Raw genomic sequence first — 21034 nt, 5'->3', positions numbered from 1 at the left:
TTTTGCAATTTGTTTAATTTGTTTGCAACATTGTTGAATCCTGTGATGCGGATTGGATGATTTCTTCTTTTTTAAACCTAATGCAACGAGTCATGTCTTGTGTGCATCTCAAATTAAGTAATATTATTTTATATACATTTTTATACATGATCGCCAAATTGTTCAAGCACAGTGGAAATCTGGAGTCTTTGTTTTAAGTTGCATTTATCCGTATATTTCCCCGGATCATGTTGCCCTATAAGAGTCACTTTTCTTTTTTCATTTCATGCATCAGCTCTGTTTTTCTTCCCGCTGTAATTCATGGTTGTGTGGTTTTGAAGGACAGTAGCTTTAGTGTTCCCATAGGATCCTATCGATCATTTTTTGATTTTTAGATTTTTTTTTTAAAGCAATTGTAGTGGGCAGGTTTTGATGAGCATGAGTTCAGGAACCAGAACACGTGAACTACTGAACGAGGAAATCAGCCACATGTGCCGTAAACCGAAACGAGACCCACAGGAAAATGGCTCATGCATTTGAACAGATATTTTTACTTTTACAGAGCAAGATGTTATTTCAGGACGTTTCACAAGCAAATTAAAGAGCTTCATAAATCCATTAAGTGCACACAATGTTCGAAAAAACAATTTCCTAATCCTAAAAACTCTACTATGAAAAAAGATAACTGGAAATAGAATTAAATTAATAACATGCATTAAGTTTTTTTTGCAGTAATTTTTATGAAACATCAATGTTCAAACGACTCTTTAGGTTTGTGCTCCTGACAGGGTGTATTTTTAGAGTTTAACATCATAAAGTGAGTCTATATTGGTGTTTCTGTCCCGACGGCCAGTGTTTTAAGCTCTGGATGAATGAAGCTTTGTGTCTCAATGGCACTCGGCTGTCCAGCTCCACCCTGACGCACATCTGAAGCTAATGAGAGAGCAGAGCGGGGATCCACCTCAGTCTCCGTCAAAGATGCTATTACACTGAATGTGGGTTTTGGCTCGCTCTCTGTGGACACTATTCTGGTGTTCTGGAAACATTACAGGACTTCATAATGTATAATGGTAGGGTAATAATGGAGTGTTTAATTGTATGTCTGGTATTACGCAGAAGGATTTTTCATTTCACGGAGCTTGAGATGAAAACAGCAGCTCTGCAGGCTTCTAGAAGAGAGGGTTTCTGGAGGGGCTTGGTTGATTTAAGCTTATTATACCACGTCATGTTTTAGATTCTTGATCCTGATTGGCTGACAGACAGACATGCAAAGATGTTGCTTTTCTTTAATCGCGTTCTTAAATTAGAGAAATTATATTGTAGGGAATATATTTATATACTGTATTTTTTTAGTATTTGTACTATCATTTTTACCACTTTATTTCATATATAAAATAAAGCACATGCATTATATAACTTTGCATGTATGTGTGTATATATACGCGCACACATAATTTTTAAATGTAATATAAAATATAACATACGTTTTTATACACACGTGCACATATATGAACTTTTTTGATCCACTTCAAATGTTGACTATAAATTATATAAAAATGTAATGTTATATACATATATATTTTTTATTTATATATATAAAAAATTATACTATAAAAAGTATATACATGCAGGTATATATAGATACATAAAGTATGTTATATAGATTTATATTTATTTATAATTCTATTAGTTTTTGCGCATTAATAATTGACTTTAATGTTGAATAAATCAGTGGCTCGTCATGTGTTGTGTGTTTCAGCGTCTGTTCCCGGTGCGTGTCGTGCCACTGGACGAGGTCTGCAGCCCCGAGGTGTGCGGACACGACAGGTGGCCGATTTTAAGGTGGACACTCGTAACGCTGGAAGTGGAGATCTGAAGGTCACAGTTAAAGGACCCAGTGAGTAACCATATAGCAAAATAAAGAAGTTTCTGGTTGATTCAACACAGAGCCATTGACCACACAATTTTCCTTTCTTTAAAGGGATACTTTAAAGTAGAAACCCGGTAGTATTTTTGAGTGACCGTGCTTCCCTCCCTCATGTCCCCCTGAGACGAGAGATTTCTGTATTGTGTGTCTGGAAAAAAAACTCAGATGACGTAAAAATCTTCATTTAGCTTCATCATCAGAGGCTTTTTTGTCCAGAGGCGAGAGACTCCAGCCAGTAGGAGGAGCTCGTCCCGCATGTCTTCAACCCGCCCATAGGGGGATCTCACGATAAAACGCCGTCTTTTCAGTTTCGAGTCACTAGTAGCCTAGCTGTATCATTTCTCCCGACACTGCACTCTGTAACCGGTAGGCGTGGCTTGGGAGTGTCCTCGTAGGGCAGCGAAGCAAGTGCATTCTGGGAGTTGTTGTCTTTCATCAGCATGAGCCAAAAATACATTTTCTGGCTTTTCTCAGTCTAGAAGGCACCAACTTCTAAAATAATTTCTGCTACATAAATTACCCAATTTAAATACACATTCATCTTTCCAGTGGTGAAATATCCCTCCCGATGTCTCCTGCCCTATTAATCTTTGGTAATAAATGAACATGTTATTAGCATGGCACTTTTTCATGTTGATTGTGTATTTAGAGTGAGCAGGGAGGGTTTCCCAGACTCTTTAGCCCAGATGGCACCAGCTACCCATATCGATTTACATCAGCGGGTCAAACGTCAGCTTCACTGACTGAGATTAACGACCCGACCGGGTCACAGATGCTTCACTGACCCCGACTATAACTATGACTCAAGTTTATCTCTTTGGAATTTGCACTGGACTCGAAGGGGCTTTGAGCAAAAATGATCCCGATTTATCATTATAATCTTCAGTGTGTGATTTATAGTAAAGTATCTATGGAGAAAATGCAGGGGATATTAACGTCCTGATCTCTCTTATTCTTCTCTAATAGTTTGTGATTGAATTGTACATGTTTTTTGTTCTCTTGCAGAAGGTCTAGAGGAGCCTGTGAAACAGAAGGACGTCTCAGATGGTGTTTACGCATATGAATACTATCCACACACACCTGGCAAATACACCGTCACCATCACCTGGGCCGGACAGCACATTCCCAAGAGGTGAGCATCTCCTGAACCAATCACAAACTCGTGCCGCTTTTACATTTAAGGCCAGAGCGACTTCACATACGAGACCATTGAGGTCAGAGAAATCTGATCAAATGCAGTCGTAGTGTGTAGTGCTACCAATCGTGTTGAACCGGATCAGCTCCAGATGTTCTCAGTGTTATTTAGAGCTGCCAACCGGATAAATCTGATCAGGATTGTTTAGGTATAAAGGCAAAGCCGTATATAAACAGATGAGGTTTGGGGTAAATGTGTGTGTTTGGTCTAAGTCAGAACAGACCGTGTTATAGATAGTTGGTGCATGTTCTGTGATTTGAATAAAGATTGGATTTATTGTATTTAAATTTTTCCATTTAAGGATCATCAGGGAATTTTTCTGATTGCAAAAGGCTTGTTTGTACATCTGAAAGGGTTTAATGTTGAGTATCATGTAAGACTATGACGGAGTATGACTTCATTTGTATAGTGTTTAATTCAGTGGGTTATGAAAAGTAGATATAATGTAAGGACAAAAAGTTATATTATTGTTACCTAAACCTTCAAATGTTTTCCTTTATTGGAAAAAAGCTGAAATAAGATATCATATAAATATTAGATGAAAACCTAAAAATAAATTAATTATAAATGTTGCCTTTAACTTGTTTTATTTCAAAGTACTACAATTATGGAAGCTTGTTTTCATCGTGTAATAAGAGGTAATTGTGACTTTTTATCTCTCAATTCTTTTTATTCACAATTTTTTCTCAGAATTGTGAGATATAACTAGGAATTGTGCAATTCTGAGAAGTCAAGTCGCCATTCCAAAACATTTTTTTTCTCAGAATTGTGAGATATAACTCGCTATTGTGCAATTCCGAGAAGTCGAGTGGCAATTACATTTTTATTTTTTATTCCCTGCAGAAACGAGCTTCCATTTTATAAAATCACTCAAACTAAAAAAATAATGAATTAAAGCTAAATCGAAATAAATACAATTATAAAAATGACAAAAGCACATAAAAATATCTAAAACAAACTAAAAAGAAACTGATAACATAAAAATGAAAGCTCATTTAAAATATTACTAAATACCATTATTGTATATCAATAATAACACTGGTGCAAAATATTTGAAATATACCGGGGTTGAATTTCCAGTAAAAATAACATCACAGCTTGAATAATTTTATTTTTGTAATCGTATGAGGTTTTGGTCATGCCGCGCACCGCTAGTATGATATGTAGCTGGTGTCCACTGCCAGGAAGACTCATTAGTGTGTAACCCTTGGCTCTGGAAGCCAGCATGACGACATGCTCTCCTGTGTGAGTGTTTGTTAGAGCTCTGGAAACGCTGCGTCACACGAGAGACGAGACCACCAGGAGACGGGCGTCGCGTGCACTAATCCGTGTAGATGTTTAATCACATTCATGAGCCGGCTGATGAATGTGGACCATATAGAGTAAACATCTTATTTAACACACTGTGGAACGGAAGTGACAGCTGCGTTTTCAGTTGGATTTGTTTTCGCTCAGCGTGAGAACATGCTTGTTTTTTATAAAGCGGCTGGAGCACTAAAAATGCACCTTTTTTAGATGTTTTTCGCATTTTTTTGAGGTTTTATAAGACTGCACTGTGTGTGGCCTGTGGTGTTAACGTGCAGATGGACGCTTTCTGGTGATCACATGCATGCCGGGGTGTCGGCCAATCAGATCACTGGAGACTAAATGGCTGAGTGAAAGAGACTCGCGTTAACACAATCACCCTCCTGTTCACCTGGACCTCAGTCTTACACTCAGACACGGCGGGGAAACTGAGACGTGACCCCTGTTAAAGTTAAATATTCGCCCCGCTGAGGTTGCTTCTATTAACACAAACTCTTTTTGATGGGAGGTTTCCGGTAACGTAGAGTCAGAGCGCAGATTTATGACGTGTGGTCGGATCTGAAATGGAACATTCCCTCAAACTGCATGTGCCGCTAAAGCTGTCAGGTTCACACACATTTGTTTAAATAAGGTGTTTAGATATATGCTCATTTGACACATAATGGGCATTTGGGGATTTAAACTGTCAAGTCATCTTTATTTCTATAGTGCTTTATACAGTACAGAGTGTTTCAAAGCAGCTTCATCGTGATAACAGTAGTGTCATCGTTTAGTGTAGATTCAGTTCAGTTTTAAAGATCATCAATTATTAAATTAGTTCAGTTCTGCATCGTCCAGTTCTCTTCCAATAGTGTCAGTGCAGCCAAATCAATAATATTGTTGAATATTAATAATTGTGTTCAGCCCTTTTTAACAATGATAATAATATTGTCGAATATTGAACATTTTGCTGGTGTTTATAGTATTCTTTCAGACCATTTCACCTCAAATTAGGAAGATAACATTATATTTTGCATAGACACTAGTGGGGTTTTTTTTAGGACCAATGAGATTTTCTGCAATTTTGCTTCATTTTCATGACATTTCCTCAAAATTCTCATTGTTATTGTATTCTGTTTTTTCTGATCTTTTTTTTTCTGATATTTTTCTCAAACAGTTTTTCTCATCGTTTACATTTAAATCTCTTTTTTTGTTTGCATATATTTACACATTGCTACAATTTAAATGTTCTAAAGAATTGCATAACATTTATGTAATTCTTATAATTCTCAGGTTTTCATTCTATTTTTTTATTTAAATTCTTAATGTTTATTTAAATGTTTTTTTATTTATTTTTAATTTATTTAATTGTTTAAATCTGCAGTGCATGGATTGCAAAAAATTTGCATTACATAAAATATTTATCAATTTGCTTATTTTCCCAGAAATAATGTCATGTTTTTCACAAATTAAATGCATGACATCTTAAAGGTCCTACAATATGCTTATGCAAAATATAAAAAAAAAAAATTTTCTTTTGATTTTTGTATTGAAGTCTTGTCTGAACATGAACTCACTGTGTATATATGTGTGTGTGTGTGTATATATGTACATATGTGACGTTTTCTTGTGTCCAGCCCTTTCGAGGTTCAGGTGGGCAATGAAGCCGGGCCCCAGAAGATCCGTGCGTGGGGACCGGGTCTGGAGGGAGGCAGTGTGGGAAAGTCTGCGGACTTCGTGGCCGAATCTATCGGGACTGACATCGGAGTCCTCGGTGAGATTACAGGAGCTTTTTTCCACATCAGATCAGCTTAGACATTTACTGTAGACTCATTTAGCTCAGGAGTCCCCAGCCTATGATCTAAACACTTTATTTCTGTAGGCTTCGCCATCGAGGGTCCGTCTCAGGCCCGGATTGAGTGTGAAGATCAGAATGACGGCTCGTGTAATGTGAAGTACTGGCCCACTGAATCGGGCGAGTACGCCGTCCATGTCATGTGTGATGATGAAGACATCGAAGACAGTCCCTTCATGGCCTACATCGTCCCTGATAACAAAGCCAACAACCCCAACCAGGTAAAAAAACTCATTTACTTCACATATATGCACCATATAAAAAAGGACATTATTTTCATGACAATTAAGCACATTTCCACCACAATTTCTCAATATTATAGTATATCCTGATTTTTTTATTTTTTTTTGACTTTTTGTAATTATTATTAGTGATCCTCTTTAGTAATTTTTTTTTTATTATTAGAGTTGGTACTACACTGCCACAATTTCAATAATATTTTTTAAAAATTGCAATAATTGTGGTTATATTATTCTCAAAGGATTCTCAATCCTCAATGTAATCTATATAAATGTTTGTTTTTTTAATTGTTAATTTTAATATTTATTTAAAACGCAAAAAATCTCCTCCCAAAAATGCTATATATATATATATATATATATATATATATATACATTTTTTATTTTTTTATTTAGTACAAATAGTGCAAACAAAACCCAGCAAACACAAAATGCAGTACTTTGACATGCATTTAAGTTGTCAGGTATGCATGTATTGTTTTTCTCAAATGTTCTTGCCGTGTTTGTAGGTCAGGGCTTACGGACCGGGATTGGAGAAGTCCGGCTGTATCATAAACAAGCCCGTTGAGTTCACCGTCGAGGCCCGAGATGCGGGAAACGGACCCCTGAAAATCATAGCACAGGTTTGATGGAGCATCAGCTAATGAGTGTGTGCACTGAATGAGTCGAACCTTTACCCATGGTGCATTTTAATGTGGTTTGTTTTCCCAGGATGCAAATGGCGTCCCCATCGATGTGAAGGTGAAGAGTAAAGGAGATAACGTCTACTCCTGCTCATACACACCGACCTCCGCCATCAAGCACACGCTGGCTGTGACCTGGGGAGGGGTCAGTGTTCCCAACAGCCCCTTCAGGGTAAGACCAACAGAGTCAGAGGTCATAACCGCTGACACACACACAAAGGAGACTTCAGCTGTCGGTACTAACACCGTAGAGGAGCTTATCATACTAACTAAAGCTGATGCTCTTAACACTCCGACTGCCACATATAAACCTGTCATCGTCATAACCACCTTCGTTATGGAGCGCCGCTGCTTTTCTGTCAAATAATTTCAGCTGTTCATTTTGTTTTTTTAAGCTTAATGTGGTTCATCACATTGGTGATCTGGCTTTAGGATATAAAACGCAAGGATAAATGATTACAAAACATGTTTACTAGTGCTAATTTGTTATTACATTGCATGTTTCTTAAGATAAGCATGATGAGCAAAAGCGCTGTATTTTGTTTTTTTTAATACTGGCAAACATATATTTTTTGCTACATAATTACATTTTTAATCAGAAATCAGACAAAATTTAATGACTTATTTTAAAACTTTTCTTTTCATCTGTTTTATCTCTCAATAAGAGAATCGTCCATTATTGCTTGTTACTACAAAAGCACAAAAATCAGTATATTTGTGATTTGAAAGTTATTTTCAGACATAATAATTTTGCACAGTAGGAAATTGTATTAGATTATAACAACACTGACTACTTCGATGATTGTAAAATGTTGTATTGTGGTGTTTGCAAGCAGAGTTGCTTTTTTCCAGAAGTCAAGAATGAAACTGAAAAAAACTATCAAACTTGATTTAATATAGAAATTATTTATTTATAATAAATAACAAAGAACATTATGACTGAACTAATAATGATAAATGTGCATGCATGGATGTATGAAGGAGTGCTCCTTTATAAGTATAGTGTTACAGAGTTCAACGTGAACATTTGTTCATGTCACTCTATAATCAGGCTTTTGTGGTCCTCACAGTCCATTTCACAAAGCAAACTCACTGCGTAGTTTAAAGAATAGAAGTTGCTTTTGCTTGACTGCTCATGCAAACACTAAATGTCAAAGACTCTGGAAAAATGCAGCGTTCAAGCGAAGTACTAACATGTTAATGTGTGCGGAGGGGAAAAGGGACTTTCATAAAGCATTTAAGTGTTTGATTCATGACTGAATGCATGTTTTTAAAATGTCACTTTCAATAAATTCTAATACTTCATATGTTTTAATGTCGTCGTGTGATTTATGTGAGTTTTGAGTTTCATTTGTATTTTTCCAGTTGTCTTGAATGAAGTGGAAAAAATTACTAATTGTCCCAAATACTAACTTTAATAATACTAATTGTTTGTCAGAGCAACTTTATGCCCTGAAAATGCATCAAATGACTTGATTTGCATTATTTTCTTTCTTTCTCGGAATGTGCAATGAAGACTTTTAGCTGTGTGTGTGTTTTTGTTTTTTGTTTTTTTCATTCCCTAGTAACATTACTTGCTGAAATTAACATTCAGGAGACTTTATTCCTGTAGGTGAATGTCGGAAAGGGAAGCCACCCACACAAAGTGAAAGTGTTTGGCCCAGGAATCGAGAGAACCGGCCTGAAAGCTCACGAGCCGACACACTTTACCGTGGACTGCACCGAAGCTGGAGAAGGTAATGCATGTTTACTGTGTACACCAAAAATCACTGCCATTTCATGTGTGAATTATTATACACGGTTTTTCTTTCAGGTGAATATGCATTTTTGTAATTGACTTTTTTGCCATGAAAATAGCCTTAGATGCTGACATAGCATTAAATAAAACAATATATCAATCTATCTTTCAGGTGATGTAAGTGTTGGAATCAAGTGTGATGCTAATGTCATCAGTGAGAAGGAAGAGGATGTTGATTTTGACATCATTCCCAATGCCAATGACACAATCACTGTCAAATATGTTCCTCCTGGAGCGGGACGGCTCACAGTCAAAGTCCTTTTTACTGATCAAGTGAGTGACCACCAAAGAGATTAGTAGAAGAAAAACAGTTTTTGAATCCCTTTACAAACGTTTGGTGTGTTCATTTAAAATTCAGGAAATTCCGGTCAGTCCGTTCCGTGTTAAAGTGGATCCTTCACATGACGCCTCCAAAGTGAAAGCAGAGGGACCAGGACTCGCCCGAGCAGGTTTGTTGTTAAAAGGTTTGATCTTATCAAGAATCTGGGTTTAATTGGATGACTCATGTCTCTCGTTGGATTTTCTCAGGTGTGGAGAGTGGAAAGCCAACACACTTCACCGTTTACACCAAAGGAGCTGGCAAAGCTCCTCTGAACGTTCAGTTTTCCGGACCTAATAAAGGACAGCCCGTCCAAGACTTTGAGATCATTGACAACTATGACTATTCCCAGACTGTCAAGTACACCCCAGTTCAGCAGGTAGGGATCTGCAGTGGCAAGCCACAGATTTAAAAGCAGTTTAAAGAGGATACATGTGAAAATTAGACATCTTTCAAGATTTATCTTCTGGCATCATAATTCTGGTTTGCTGTACCAATTTAGGGGGAGATGGTGATAACCGTGACCTTTGGTGGTGACCCTATTTCTAAAAGCCCCTTCGCTGTTGGTGTTGCGGCTCCGCTTGACCTTGACAAGATCAAAGTCGATGGCCTGGAAAATCGTATGTCATATATAATATAATAAATATGTAATATGATTATTTATTCATTTATTTTAGTTTTAATCCAAGATAAAAGTGGAGTTAATGGAATATTGAATGTATGTTTACTTATTTATTGTCTTATTTACTTCTTTACTTGTTTACTTAAATTGTTTATTTTAATTCATTAATTATTGCGTTTTAATAAGATCCAAGTCGATGGCCTGGAAAATTGTATGTCATATATAATATAATACTTTATTTATGCATTTATTTATTTAAAATTTAATCCAAGATACAACTGGATGGAATGGAAAATCAAAAGTTTATTTATTGTTTATTTGTTTTTATTGTTTATTTATTGTTTTATTTATTTATTTATTTATTTAATTAATTATTTATTCATTTATTTTTAATTCATTTATTTATTTATTTTTATTAACAAAAATCTGTTTATTTTATTTCAGGAGTGCAAGTGGGTGAGGATCAAGAGTTTGCCATTGGTACAAGTGGAGCGGGTGGACAGGGCAAACTGGAAGTCAAGATCACCAGCCCATCGGGGAAATCTGTGCCCTGCGTGGTGGAACCTGGGAAAGCAGCCAGTCTGGTGAAGTACATCCCCAAAGAGGAGGGCGTTTACATGGTGGAGGTCGTCTATGATGGCAATCCAGTGCCTGGAAGTCCTTTCCCAGTTGAAGCCATGCTGCCTCCTGATCCCAGCAAAGTATGTAGAAACCAAAGCATGATTCAATTTCTTTAAGAAGGCAAGACAAGTTTATTCATATAGCACATTTCATATACTATGGCAATTCAGAGTGCTTTACACAAAAAGGAATTAAAATAAGCACAAAATAAAAGCAAGTAAAGTTAAAACGGTTATAAAAGGAATTACAAGAGATATATGATACAGCTATAAAATGAATTAAGAGTAAAAAGATGACAAACTTTTCATCTGGCAAAACACCGGTGTATCATATTTTTCACAACTCCCAGTTTTACTATGAGGTTTTCTCAAGTGGATTTGTACTCTACCTATGGTGTTCTTTCGACGCGCCTAGAAGACAAAAAAAAAAAATCATTGTTATAATGTACTTCTGTCTGTACAGGTCAAGGCGTTTGGTCCAGGATTGAAGGGTGGTCTTGTAGCAAACCCTGCTGAATTTACCATCGACACCAAGGGCGCCGGCACCGGTGGACTCGGCCTCACCGTCGAGGGTCCAACCGAAGCTAAAATCGAGTGCTCTGACAATGGCGACGGCACATGCTCTGTGTCGTACCTCCCCACCGAACCCGGAGAATACCTAGTTAACATTCTCTTCGAGAACGTCCATATTCCCGGCTCGCCTTTCCACGCCGACATCCAGTACCCCTTTGATCCCACCAAAGTGGTGGCGTCCGGCTCCGGGCTGAAACGAGGCAAGGTTGGCGAGATCAGCGTGCTGAACGTCGACTGTACCAAAGCTGGACCTGGACAGTTGACGCTGGAGGCCGAGTCTGATTCTGGAGCGAAAGCAAAGACTGAAGTTCTGGACAATAAGGACGGGACTTACACGGTCACCTACATCCCGCTGACCGCGGGCATGTACACGCTACAGCTGAAGTACGGAGGGAAGACCGTTCCCAACTTCCCTGCTAAAGTGAACGTGGATCCAGCTGTTGATACCAGCAAAGTGAAGGTGTTTGGACCAGGAGTTGCTGGAGAAGGTATTGACGTCTAAAATCAAAGGTTTTCTCATTGAATATCAAAATAAAATGGGTTACAAAAGCCAATTAATGTTCACTTTTAAGGACTAATAATGCGTCATTCCTTGTAGCCAATGGAAACGTTTCTGAAAATGTTTTTTTTAACGATTTTTTTTCTTGGTGATGTTTGGCCTCCATGAATCAATGAACCTTCTTTCCTTTGGCTTTCGTTTCGGGACTACTTTGCTTTCATATCTTGTCTTTCAGACTAGTTGAAAGAATATATCCAAAATACACATTTAAGTGTTTATTTTATCACACTGTATCTATTCAGTGCAAGACGACCCTTTGCCTGAAGAACGAATTTTCTGAAAGATGCCCATTTTACTTCAAAAGCGATGCCATTTTTACAAAGAAAACTGTTTTTAGTGAAGTCAATGCTCTCATCTTTGTGTGTTTTCTTCTCTGGTCTGCAGGAGTTTTCAGAGAAGCCACGACTAACTTCACGGTGGATGCACGAGCTTTGACCAAAACTGGCGGGAAACACATTAAAGCTCATGTGAAGAATCCATCAGGTGCTTCTACAGACTGCGCCATCAGTGACAATGGCGATGGCACTTACAACGTGGAATACACACCATTTGAGAACGGTATAATGCACAACATGCTACTTAAAAATGTTTCTTCCTAACAAACACGGGTTTACATTTATGTTTCTACACTTGGCTGATGCTTTTATCCAAAGCAACAAGATGAATGCAATGCAAGCTATTTGTTTTATCAGTTCTTTTGTTCTTTGAGAATCGAAACCGCTATTATAAGCTTCAGGAATGCTACAGGTTTCATCTTGTACAGTTTGTGTATTTTGAAAAACCGCAATAAAGCTTTCCAGAATTTTCAGCTAATTAGGTCACATTTATAAGGCTCATGATTCTCAACGACGGCACTGCAATGATTTATTAAGACACTCTGAAGACGCTACAGGAAAAGCCATTGTTCTTTCATGCACTGGGCAGTTTGGGGGTTTTGGAACGGTTTTCTTCTTTCAGACTAGTGGAAAGAAAACATCCAAAATACACATTTAAGTGTTTGTTTTATTACACTATCTATTTGCAACTGTGGATTTCAATTACAATACACATCTTTAAGGCATGCATGATAAAATATATGATATTAATACATTTTGAACCATTGAGACAGTTTTTCCCCATCACTTGGATGTCACAGTACGAGGATTTGAAAGCTTCATAAGCTTGTTTCTTAGAAGCGGAGTGTGAATTTTCTTTTGTCTGCTCAATGCAGGAGTCCACAGTGTGGAGATTCTGTACGACGAGACTCCGGTTCCCAAGAGCCCGTTCCAGGTCGGGGTGGGAGAGGGATGTGACCCCTCACGTGTGCAGGCCAAGGGCCCGGGTCTAGAAGAAGCACTGACCGACAAACACAACAAGTTCTCAATCATCACCAGGTGTCCGAGCTTTAAAAAAAATCTTACATTTGCTATTTTTATTCTAAAATTTCCCTACACTATGGTTTAAAAGTGTGGGGTCAGTAAGATGTTTTTTTTTTTTTTGACGTTACGAAATGTATACTTTTATTTAGCAAGGATGCATTCAAAAGTGATACTAAAGATATTTTATAATGTTACAAAAGATTTCAAATAAATGCTGTTCTTTTAAACTTTATATTCATCAAATGATTCTACAAAACAATTAAGCAGCAAAACTGTTTTCAACTTTGATCAAAAATGAGCAGAAAATCAGAAATGAGCAGATTAGACTGATTTCTGAAGGATCATGTGACACTGAGGACTGGAGTAATGATGCTGAAAATTACTGCTTTGATCACAGGAATAATATTCACAGTTATTTAAGAAAGCTGTTTTATTTTTGATGCAGCCTTATTGAGCAAATCTTACCAACCTAAAAATTGGAACATATATAATTAAAGCACGAGTTTTAAATCAATAGTTTACATAAAATGAAATATTAAAAAATTATAATCTTTTCTTTTAATGACATAATTGAAATCTTTGTGTACTATTCCTTTAATAGCTTAACTTGCACATTAAATGCCATTTGCAATGCATTTAATTTCCATTACAAATTTCTTCAAAGTTTTAACTATTTTTTTTTAAATCAAATAAATGCAAACTTTGGTGAGCATTAGAGACTTCTTGTGAACGCTAGTGGAGATATTGTTCTGTATACTACCAAGAACATAAAATAACCATTAAACCTTCTTCTGATCCGTACAGAGGAGCTGGTATTGGTGGTTTGGGAATAACCGTAGAAGGCCCATCAGAGTCTAAAATGTCCTGCAAAGATAACAAAGATGGCAGCTGTAATGTGGAATACACCCCGTACGTTCCTGGTCTGTACGATGTCAACATCACATATGGAGGACAACACATTCCAGGTACATTAACCCTTACGAAGCACTTAAAGTCCAGAAGAAAGCATTACTGGAGCATGTTTTAAACTGGAGTCCCGGTTTCCCCCTTCTTGAACTATCCTGCCAATTTGTTTTCATTAGTTTTACACCCGGGAAGCAAGATCTCCCGTATCCCGGATCTACCACATTCTCACTGGTGGACATTATGTCCTCGCGTTTCATTGAAAACATTCAGTGTGCCAAAACCACAGAGTGTGATTCTCCCACATGGATATGCAGATTGTTTAAATCAAGTGTATAGATCTTGCTAGAGCAATATTTCAGAGGACGACAGAGTTGTTGGAAAGTTGAGATTAATCAGACTATGAACTCTTTCAGAACGCTTAAGCAACCATATAGCAATAAATAAAACATTCTAGCATCTAAAATCTTGTTTAAATTAATGTTGTTATTATTATTACTCATTAGAGTTGGCTGAGGCTTTGATTTTATCTTGTGTCTTTTCCCCTGCTTCACACCGTATCTTATAATCGCTCGATGTGAGTTGCATTAGCTTGCATGGACACACTAATCAATGTCTGAATCTGAAAGTGTTGATCTTTTTGTTTGCATTATAGGAAGCCCGTTCAAAGTGCCCGTAAAGGATGTTGTTGACTCCAGTAAGGTGAAGATTTCTGGACCTGGTGTTGGTTCTGGAGTGCGAGCTAAAATCCCACAGTCCTTCACTGTGGACTGCAGTAAAGCTGGCGTCGCTCCTCTGTCTGTAGCCGTAACCGGACCTAAAGGTAAAAATGCATTCGGATTTATGCATTTATTTTATTTAGCTCTGAATTAAATACTAGCATAATGCACAGTATATACTTGAACATTTCTTTGTTTGTTTATTTATTATTTGTATTTTTTCTTTTCTTTTTGGGGGCCTTTGTTCATAAATACTAGCATAACACACAGACAAACATTAAATAATTAATTCATTTAAACATAAAATATTTATTCATTTTTTAAAAAATTTTTTTTAAATATATTTATATAAAATGTTATGCAACAATAAATGTTTCTTGCAGTATTATGTTGCTCTGTCATTTCTCACTGTTGCATGTTTAGGTTAGTGATATAATATGGTTATTTTGTATATATAATAATGTCAAATAATGACAAGTTATGTTAAAAATCGTAGTTAATATTACTTCTGGTTCATTCGTCACTCTAGCCACAGAAAGTCAAAAACATCTGAAACAAAAGTGACTGTAGAATAGTGAATGTTTTGTGTGACTGTATATAGTAATAATAGTATGATTACACGTACTGTAGTACAGTACTGGTCATACTCCTGAATGTTTTGTATGACTGTAACCAAGTTGTTGTTTGCAGGTTTGGCTGAACCAGTAAACGTTTCAGACAATGGTGACGGCACACACACGGTGGCATACACTCCGTCTGTGGAGGGCTCGTACTCTGTCGCGGTCAAATACGCAGACGAGGAAGTTCCACGCAGGTACTGTACTTCTGTTAGATTCACTACTGCTATCAAACCATAATCACAGATGTCATCAATCCTTCAAATATCTCTTTCAGTCCGTTCAAACTGCGCGTTCAGCCCACTCATGATGCCAGTAAAGTGCGTGCCAGCGGCCCCGGCCTGACCACGGGTCTCTCCGCCAGCTTTCCGGTCGAGTTCACCATCGATGCCAAGGATGCCGGTGAAGGCCAGCTGTCCGTGCAGATTACCGTGAGTACTGACGGGCTCAGGCTCGTCCTCTTGTGGTTTTGGACAAACGGATTAGAGTTTGAATATCACTGATTGATATAAATGAGTTTTTTTTAGGTTGGTTTTAAAGTAGAATGTTTTCAATCAGCCAACAGACTGTAAAATTACATTTGGATTCAGTTTCTGACGTTCACTGGAAAAGATCCACAAGGATCACATGGTTGCATATTGCAAAAATCATACATCATACTTTCATACATACATCTATCTATTAGATTAGATTGCACACACAGATATTAGAAAAAAAACGAAAAAAAAACTATAGATTTTCTTTTTTTCTTCTATATATTATATTCTTCTATACTGTGTATATGCATATATACACAATTAAGCTTTAAATTATAATATTCATAAAAACATGTATATTCTATATACACATACATATATACTGTATACACATACGCATGCATACATGCATACATACATACATGCATGCATATTGTACTTGTAATATAAAAAAATTACAATTTTGTATTGCAATATAAAAAAAAAAAAATTATATAATACTTTTATCTTAAATTTATGTAGATTTTAAGTAGAATGTTTTCAATCAGCCAACAGACTGTAAAATCACATGTGGATTCAGTTTCTGACTTTCAATGGAAAAGATGAATAGGGATCCACAAATACCACATAGTTGCATATTGCAAAATTAATCTTTCATACATCTTTCTCTTGGATGCTGCATGTTATTTTATATTTTGAGAAGTTACTGCTCCAGTTATCCAGGACTAGCTTTGATTCCTCCATTTGGACTCCAGATACATGCACTGCGACCGATGCGGCAGGCCAGCAGTGAGATAAATGAACGTGTTATGAAAGCCAAACTGCAGCAGGAAATCCAGGGGGAAACTGAACCTCTTCCTCCTCCATCCCTTTTCTTGTTGATGAAGCTCCTCTCTGTGTCTTCTAGTGGTTTTAAACTGCTTCTCAGTTCATCTGAGGACCTCCACATCTGCTGTCTCTGTTCCAGGAGGTTTGAGGTGGTCCTGCAGGACATTTATATGGTTTTTCATGCGTTTCAGGATCAGGATGGTAAATCCAAGAAAGCCAACATTCTGGACAACCGGGATGGAACCTACAAAGTGTCTTATTTGCCAGACAAGGTGGGCCGTTACACTATTGTAATCAAGTATGGCGGAGACGAGATCCCAACTTCTCCATATAGAGTGAGAGCGACCACTACAGGAGATGCCAGCAAGTGTACGGTCACGGGTAAGTCTACACTCGTTTTGTAGGGGTTTCTAGACTTTGTTAGGACACACACAGCTAATGGATATTTTTGTGTGTGTGTATATATGACCCAATTATTCAATAACTCATTCATAAAGAGAACCATTTACTTCATTCCTGAATGAATCAGCCATTTGAACAAAATGAATCTTGAATGAATGAATGAATGACTCAATCACTTACTAATTTGATTAAATTAGTAAATTTGGACATTTACCACCACCTACTAAGAGTTTAAGTTTATTTAAAGTATCGTTACATTAATTTTTTTAATTTATTTTTTATTTACCGTATTAATTTAAAATTAATTAAAGTTATAGTTCACCCAAAAATTAAAATTCTGTCATAATTTAATCACCCTCATGGCCGTTAAAGCTTAAAAGTTTGTCTAATAAATTCTGTTAAATCAAAAAAAAAAAAAAAAAAAAAAAATTCTAAAGCTACTTTTTGTAATATATATTTGATGCTTTTCTCATTTAACACAATGATGACTTTAAATGATTTTTTTTTTTGGGGGCGTAATTTCTCTTACCCAATTTTGATGTGCGATTAATTTGCGATTTTATTTAATCCCCACATCGTGTAATTAATTAGATTTAAAAAAATGAATCGTTTGACAGCCCTAATATTAATATTTATGAATCTTGACCAAGCTGTCTGATCAAAAGGATCCAGTTACATAAAGTAACAGTGCTGATTTTTTTTTTTTAAAACACAAACTTGTGATTAGAAAACATGGTCCCCATCAAGAAAAATTCTATTGAAAATCTATACAAATTTTCCATGTTCTCCAGGACCTGGCATTGGGCCAACCATTGGCATTGGAGAGGAAGTTGGATTTGTGGTGAATGCTAAAGGAGCCGGGAAAGGGAAGGTCTCCTGCATTGTGGTCACTCCTGACGGCACTGAGGTGGAAGCTGATGTAATCGAGAACGAGGACGGGACCTTTGACATCTTCTACACGGCGCCGAAGCCCGGGAACTACGTTATTTACGTGCGGTTTGGAGGGGAGAACATCCCCAGGAGCCCCTTCAAAGTCATGGTGAGAAGCAAACGGTGATAACATCAGCTCTTGCTCTCTTAAAGAGAACCATATTGAACAGACTTTAGGTTTTTAAGAAGCTGCAATAGATACGGGCCCGTTTTTAAGGTTCAGTGATTTGTCATCATATCCTCATCTGGACTTCATTCTTTCGAGCTCGGAGGGGGGCTTCCTGAATTAAGATGTCGTTTTTTTGCATTATCAAGACAAATGATCACACTTGTTTCATTAATGTTTTCATATCTTGTGATGTTAAGGGTAAGGTTTTGATTTAGGCCTGAAACATATACATATGAGAACACATGCAAACGCTTCTAGCAACACAAGCTTGATTTCATGCATCTTTGTGTTCCAGATTGCGTCAGAGCTTAATTCATAACACAATGCAAAACACAATGCATTCTCAGAGCGCTGCACGATAAATCAGAATACAAATTATATGGCTTTTTTAATTCAATTTAATATACATTTAATTTTTGTTGCCAAAATTAAAGCTAGGTTGTTTGACATTCGAGAATGAAAAAATATTTAAATATTATTTCAATATAAGTTGTACTGTAAAATTATTACATTATTTTTCTTTTTTTTTTCGTTTTACAGTAAAATATATTAGTAGTATTTCTAATTGTTTAATAGTTTTGCATTATAATAAATACATATTTAAATACATAATAATAATAATAATAATAATAATAATAATAATGATATAATGTTGTGTTATGACAAGTAATGTTGATGATGATAGTAATAATAATAATAATAATAATAATAATTACTTTTATTTTTGTATTATTATTATTATTATTATTATTATTATTATTATTAATTTTTTTTTTTTTTTTTTTTTTTTTTTTTAGTCACATTGATATAAAATCACGAAATATTTTGGACAAATTGTGCCACAAACATGGATTTAAATTTTTTTTTTAAATTGCAATCACAATTTTTCTCTGAAGAAATGCAAGTAGAAAATGCGAATCTTGTAGCCCTACATTCTCAGCGTTGACTCACAACTGTGTGAAGAATCTGTTGAACTGTAAACATGTTTATATCTACACTATCTTTCAGTTATAACAACACATGGAGTTCTGTTACCACAACAGCAGCAAGAACGAATGTACAGCGGGATTGGCACAATTTGGCGTCTGTGTTTGAGTGCTTGTGTTGAGTGTTCTTTTATCTGAAGTTTCATGTCCATACATATCATTTCCCAGGCAACAGATGAAGTTCCCATGATGCAGCAGCAGTCAGTCCAACAGCAAAAGACTGCACCGGGCGTCGGCTTCCAGCCCTGGGTACAAAGACACACACGTCTCACCCCAGCCACACACTCCCGTCACCGTTCGCTCTTTCAGCCTTTGCACTGACCTCCAGCTTCCTGAACACACGCACACACACACACCCTGTCACCTCTTTGTGCTTCTTGTTTGTGTTGGTCAAGGGGTTTCTGTTCAGTTCTTCCTCGTTTTTGACCAACCAAGAATCGCTTTTTTTGCAGGAAATGGTTGGAATGGTTCTTCATGGCTCATCGGCCTCTATTTCCTCCTCCTCTCGTTGATTAGTCTTGAACACACTCTGGTTTTCCCACTAGTGCGTTTCATTGATGACAGAAGCAGAGGGAAACTCGACGCCTGAGTGTTTAGACTGACATAGTTTTGTTTGGATTGAACACCGGTTTTAAATTGCTCATTATTCTGACATTAACCTCAGAACCATTATGCGGTTCGTGTGCCGCTGCTTTCTGCCGGCATAAAGTTTGAGGAAACCACAAAGCAGAAATACACTACACCGTTCAAAGGGTTTGGGGGCCATATTAAGCAGCACGACTGTATTTAATATCGATAATAGTAAGAAATATTTCTTGAGCAGCAAATCATCATATTAGACTGATTTCTGAAGGATCATGTGACACTGAGGACTGGAGTAATGAATTAAATAATTCAGCTTTGATCACAGGAATACATTATACCTCAAATTTATTAAAACAGAAAACCGTTATTTTCAATTGTAATTTCACTATTTTTAATGTGTTTTTGATCAAATTAATTCAGAATAGACTTCAACATAACTTCTTTAAATAGTTTTTAACGATTGTTGTCACTCTGGCATTGCCTTCTATACTGAGGACGCTTTGAAATTGACTGAAATGAACATATTTTAGCTCCTATAGTCTGTTTGGGAGCTTTTGTGGTGTTTGGTACAGATCTATTAATGTGTACTTAAACTTAAAGGATTAGTTCACTTTCAAAAAAACATTTGCTGATAATTTACTCACCCCGATGTCATCCAAGACGTCCATGTCTTTCTTTCTTCAGTCGAAAAGAAATGAAGGTTTTTGAGGAAAACATTCCTGAATTTTTCTCCATATAATGGACTTCAATGACAAAATACGGTTTGAAGGTTCAAATGTCCGTCTCAATGCAGCTTCAAAGTCTCGACACGATCCCAGTCGAGAAATAAAGGTCTTATCTAGCAAGTGATCGGCCATTTTCTAAAAAAAAAAAAAAAAACTTTTTAACCACAAATGCCTGTCTTGTACCTTCTTTGAGATGCGCCACGTATTACGTCATCACGTTGGAAAGGTCACGAAAAATAATTAAAAATAATAGCAATAATAATAAATTAAAACAAAGATGTCGGATGATTTTTATATATATAAAAATATATAGGTAAGACCCTTATTCCTCGACTGGAATCGTGTGGAGACTTTGAAGCTGCATTGAGACGGACATTTGAACCTTCAAACCGTTGGTTGCCATTGAAGTCCATTATATGGAGAAAATCCTGGAATGTTTTCCTCAAAACCTTAATTTCTTTTCGACTGAAGAAAGAAAGACATGGATATCTTGGATGACATCGGGGTGAGTAAATTATCAGCAAAATTTTTTGAAAGTGAACCAATCCTTTAACACACAGTTGTAATTCTTCTCATAGCGATTACCTCATTCCCTCCAGGTGAAATCGGGAGTCATTTATCAGTAACTCTCCTTCCTTGTGTCATCTATCTGTACAGGGCTCATTTTAGATGATGTCTCAACA

At 36.7% G+C, this 21034-nt stretch overlaps 1 protein-coding gene across 2 annotated transcripts in view; it reads left to right on the top strand.

The window, feature by feature from the left end:
- Window positions 1-21034, top strand: part of flnba (filamin B a) — an 83760-nt gene that overhangs the window by 40547 nt on the left and 22179 nt on the right. The window contains exons 8-29 of one of the 2 annotated variants that reach the window (XM_079857053.1): window positions 1739-1876; window positions 2912-3038; window positions 6023-6159; window positions 6268-6461; window positions 6989-7102; window positions 7191-7334; window positions 8775-8898; window positions 9073-9233; window positions 9319-9409; window positions 9489-9658; window positions 9782-9899; window positions 10346-10602; window positions 10985-11582; window positions 12038-12211; window positions 12864-13026; window positions 13816-13976; window positions 14570-14737; window positions 15324-15447; window positions 15528-15681; window positions 16746-16935; window positions 17748-17995; window positions 19210-19290. In XM_079857053.1, coding sequence (XP_079713179.1) covers window positions 1739-1876; window positions 2912-3038; window positions 6023-6159; window positions 6268-6461; window positions 6989-7102; window positions 7191-7334; window positions 8775-8898; window positions 9073-9233; window positions 9319-9409; window positions 9489-9658; window positions 9782-9899; window positions 10346-10602; window positions 10985-11582; window positions 12038-12211; window positions 12864-13026; window positions 13816-13976; window positions 14570-14737; window positions 15324-15447; window positions 15528-15681; window positions 16746-16935; window positions 17748-17995; window positions 19210-19290 — 3836 coding nt within the window. The remainder of the gene's footprint in view (window positions 1-1738; window positions 1877-2911; window positions 3039-6022; window positions 6160-6267; window positions 6462-6988; window positions 7103-7190; window positions 7335-8774; window positions 8899-9072; window positions 9234-9318; window positions 9410-9488; window positions 9659-9781; window positions 9900-10345; window positions 10603-10984; window positions 11583-12037; window positions 12212-12863; window positions 13027-13815; window positions 13977-14569; window positions 14738-15323; window positions 15448-15527; window positions 15682-16745; window positions 16936-17747; window positions 17996-19209; window positions 19291-21034) is intronic. The other variant, XM_079857054.1, reaches the window with a different exon arrangement.

This window comes from Squalius cephalus, assembly GCF_949319135.1.
Source record: "Squalius cephalus genome assembly, chromosome: 22".
Lineage (NCBI taxonomy): Eukaryota > Metazoa > Chordata > Actinopteri > Cypriniformes > Leuciscidae > Squalius > Squalius cephalus.
This window is presented reverse-complemented; position numbering and strand designations above follow the sequence as displayed.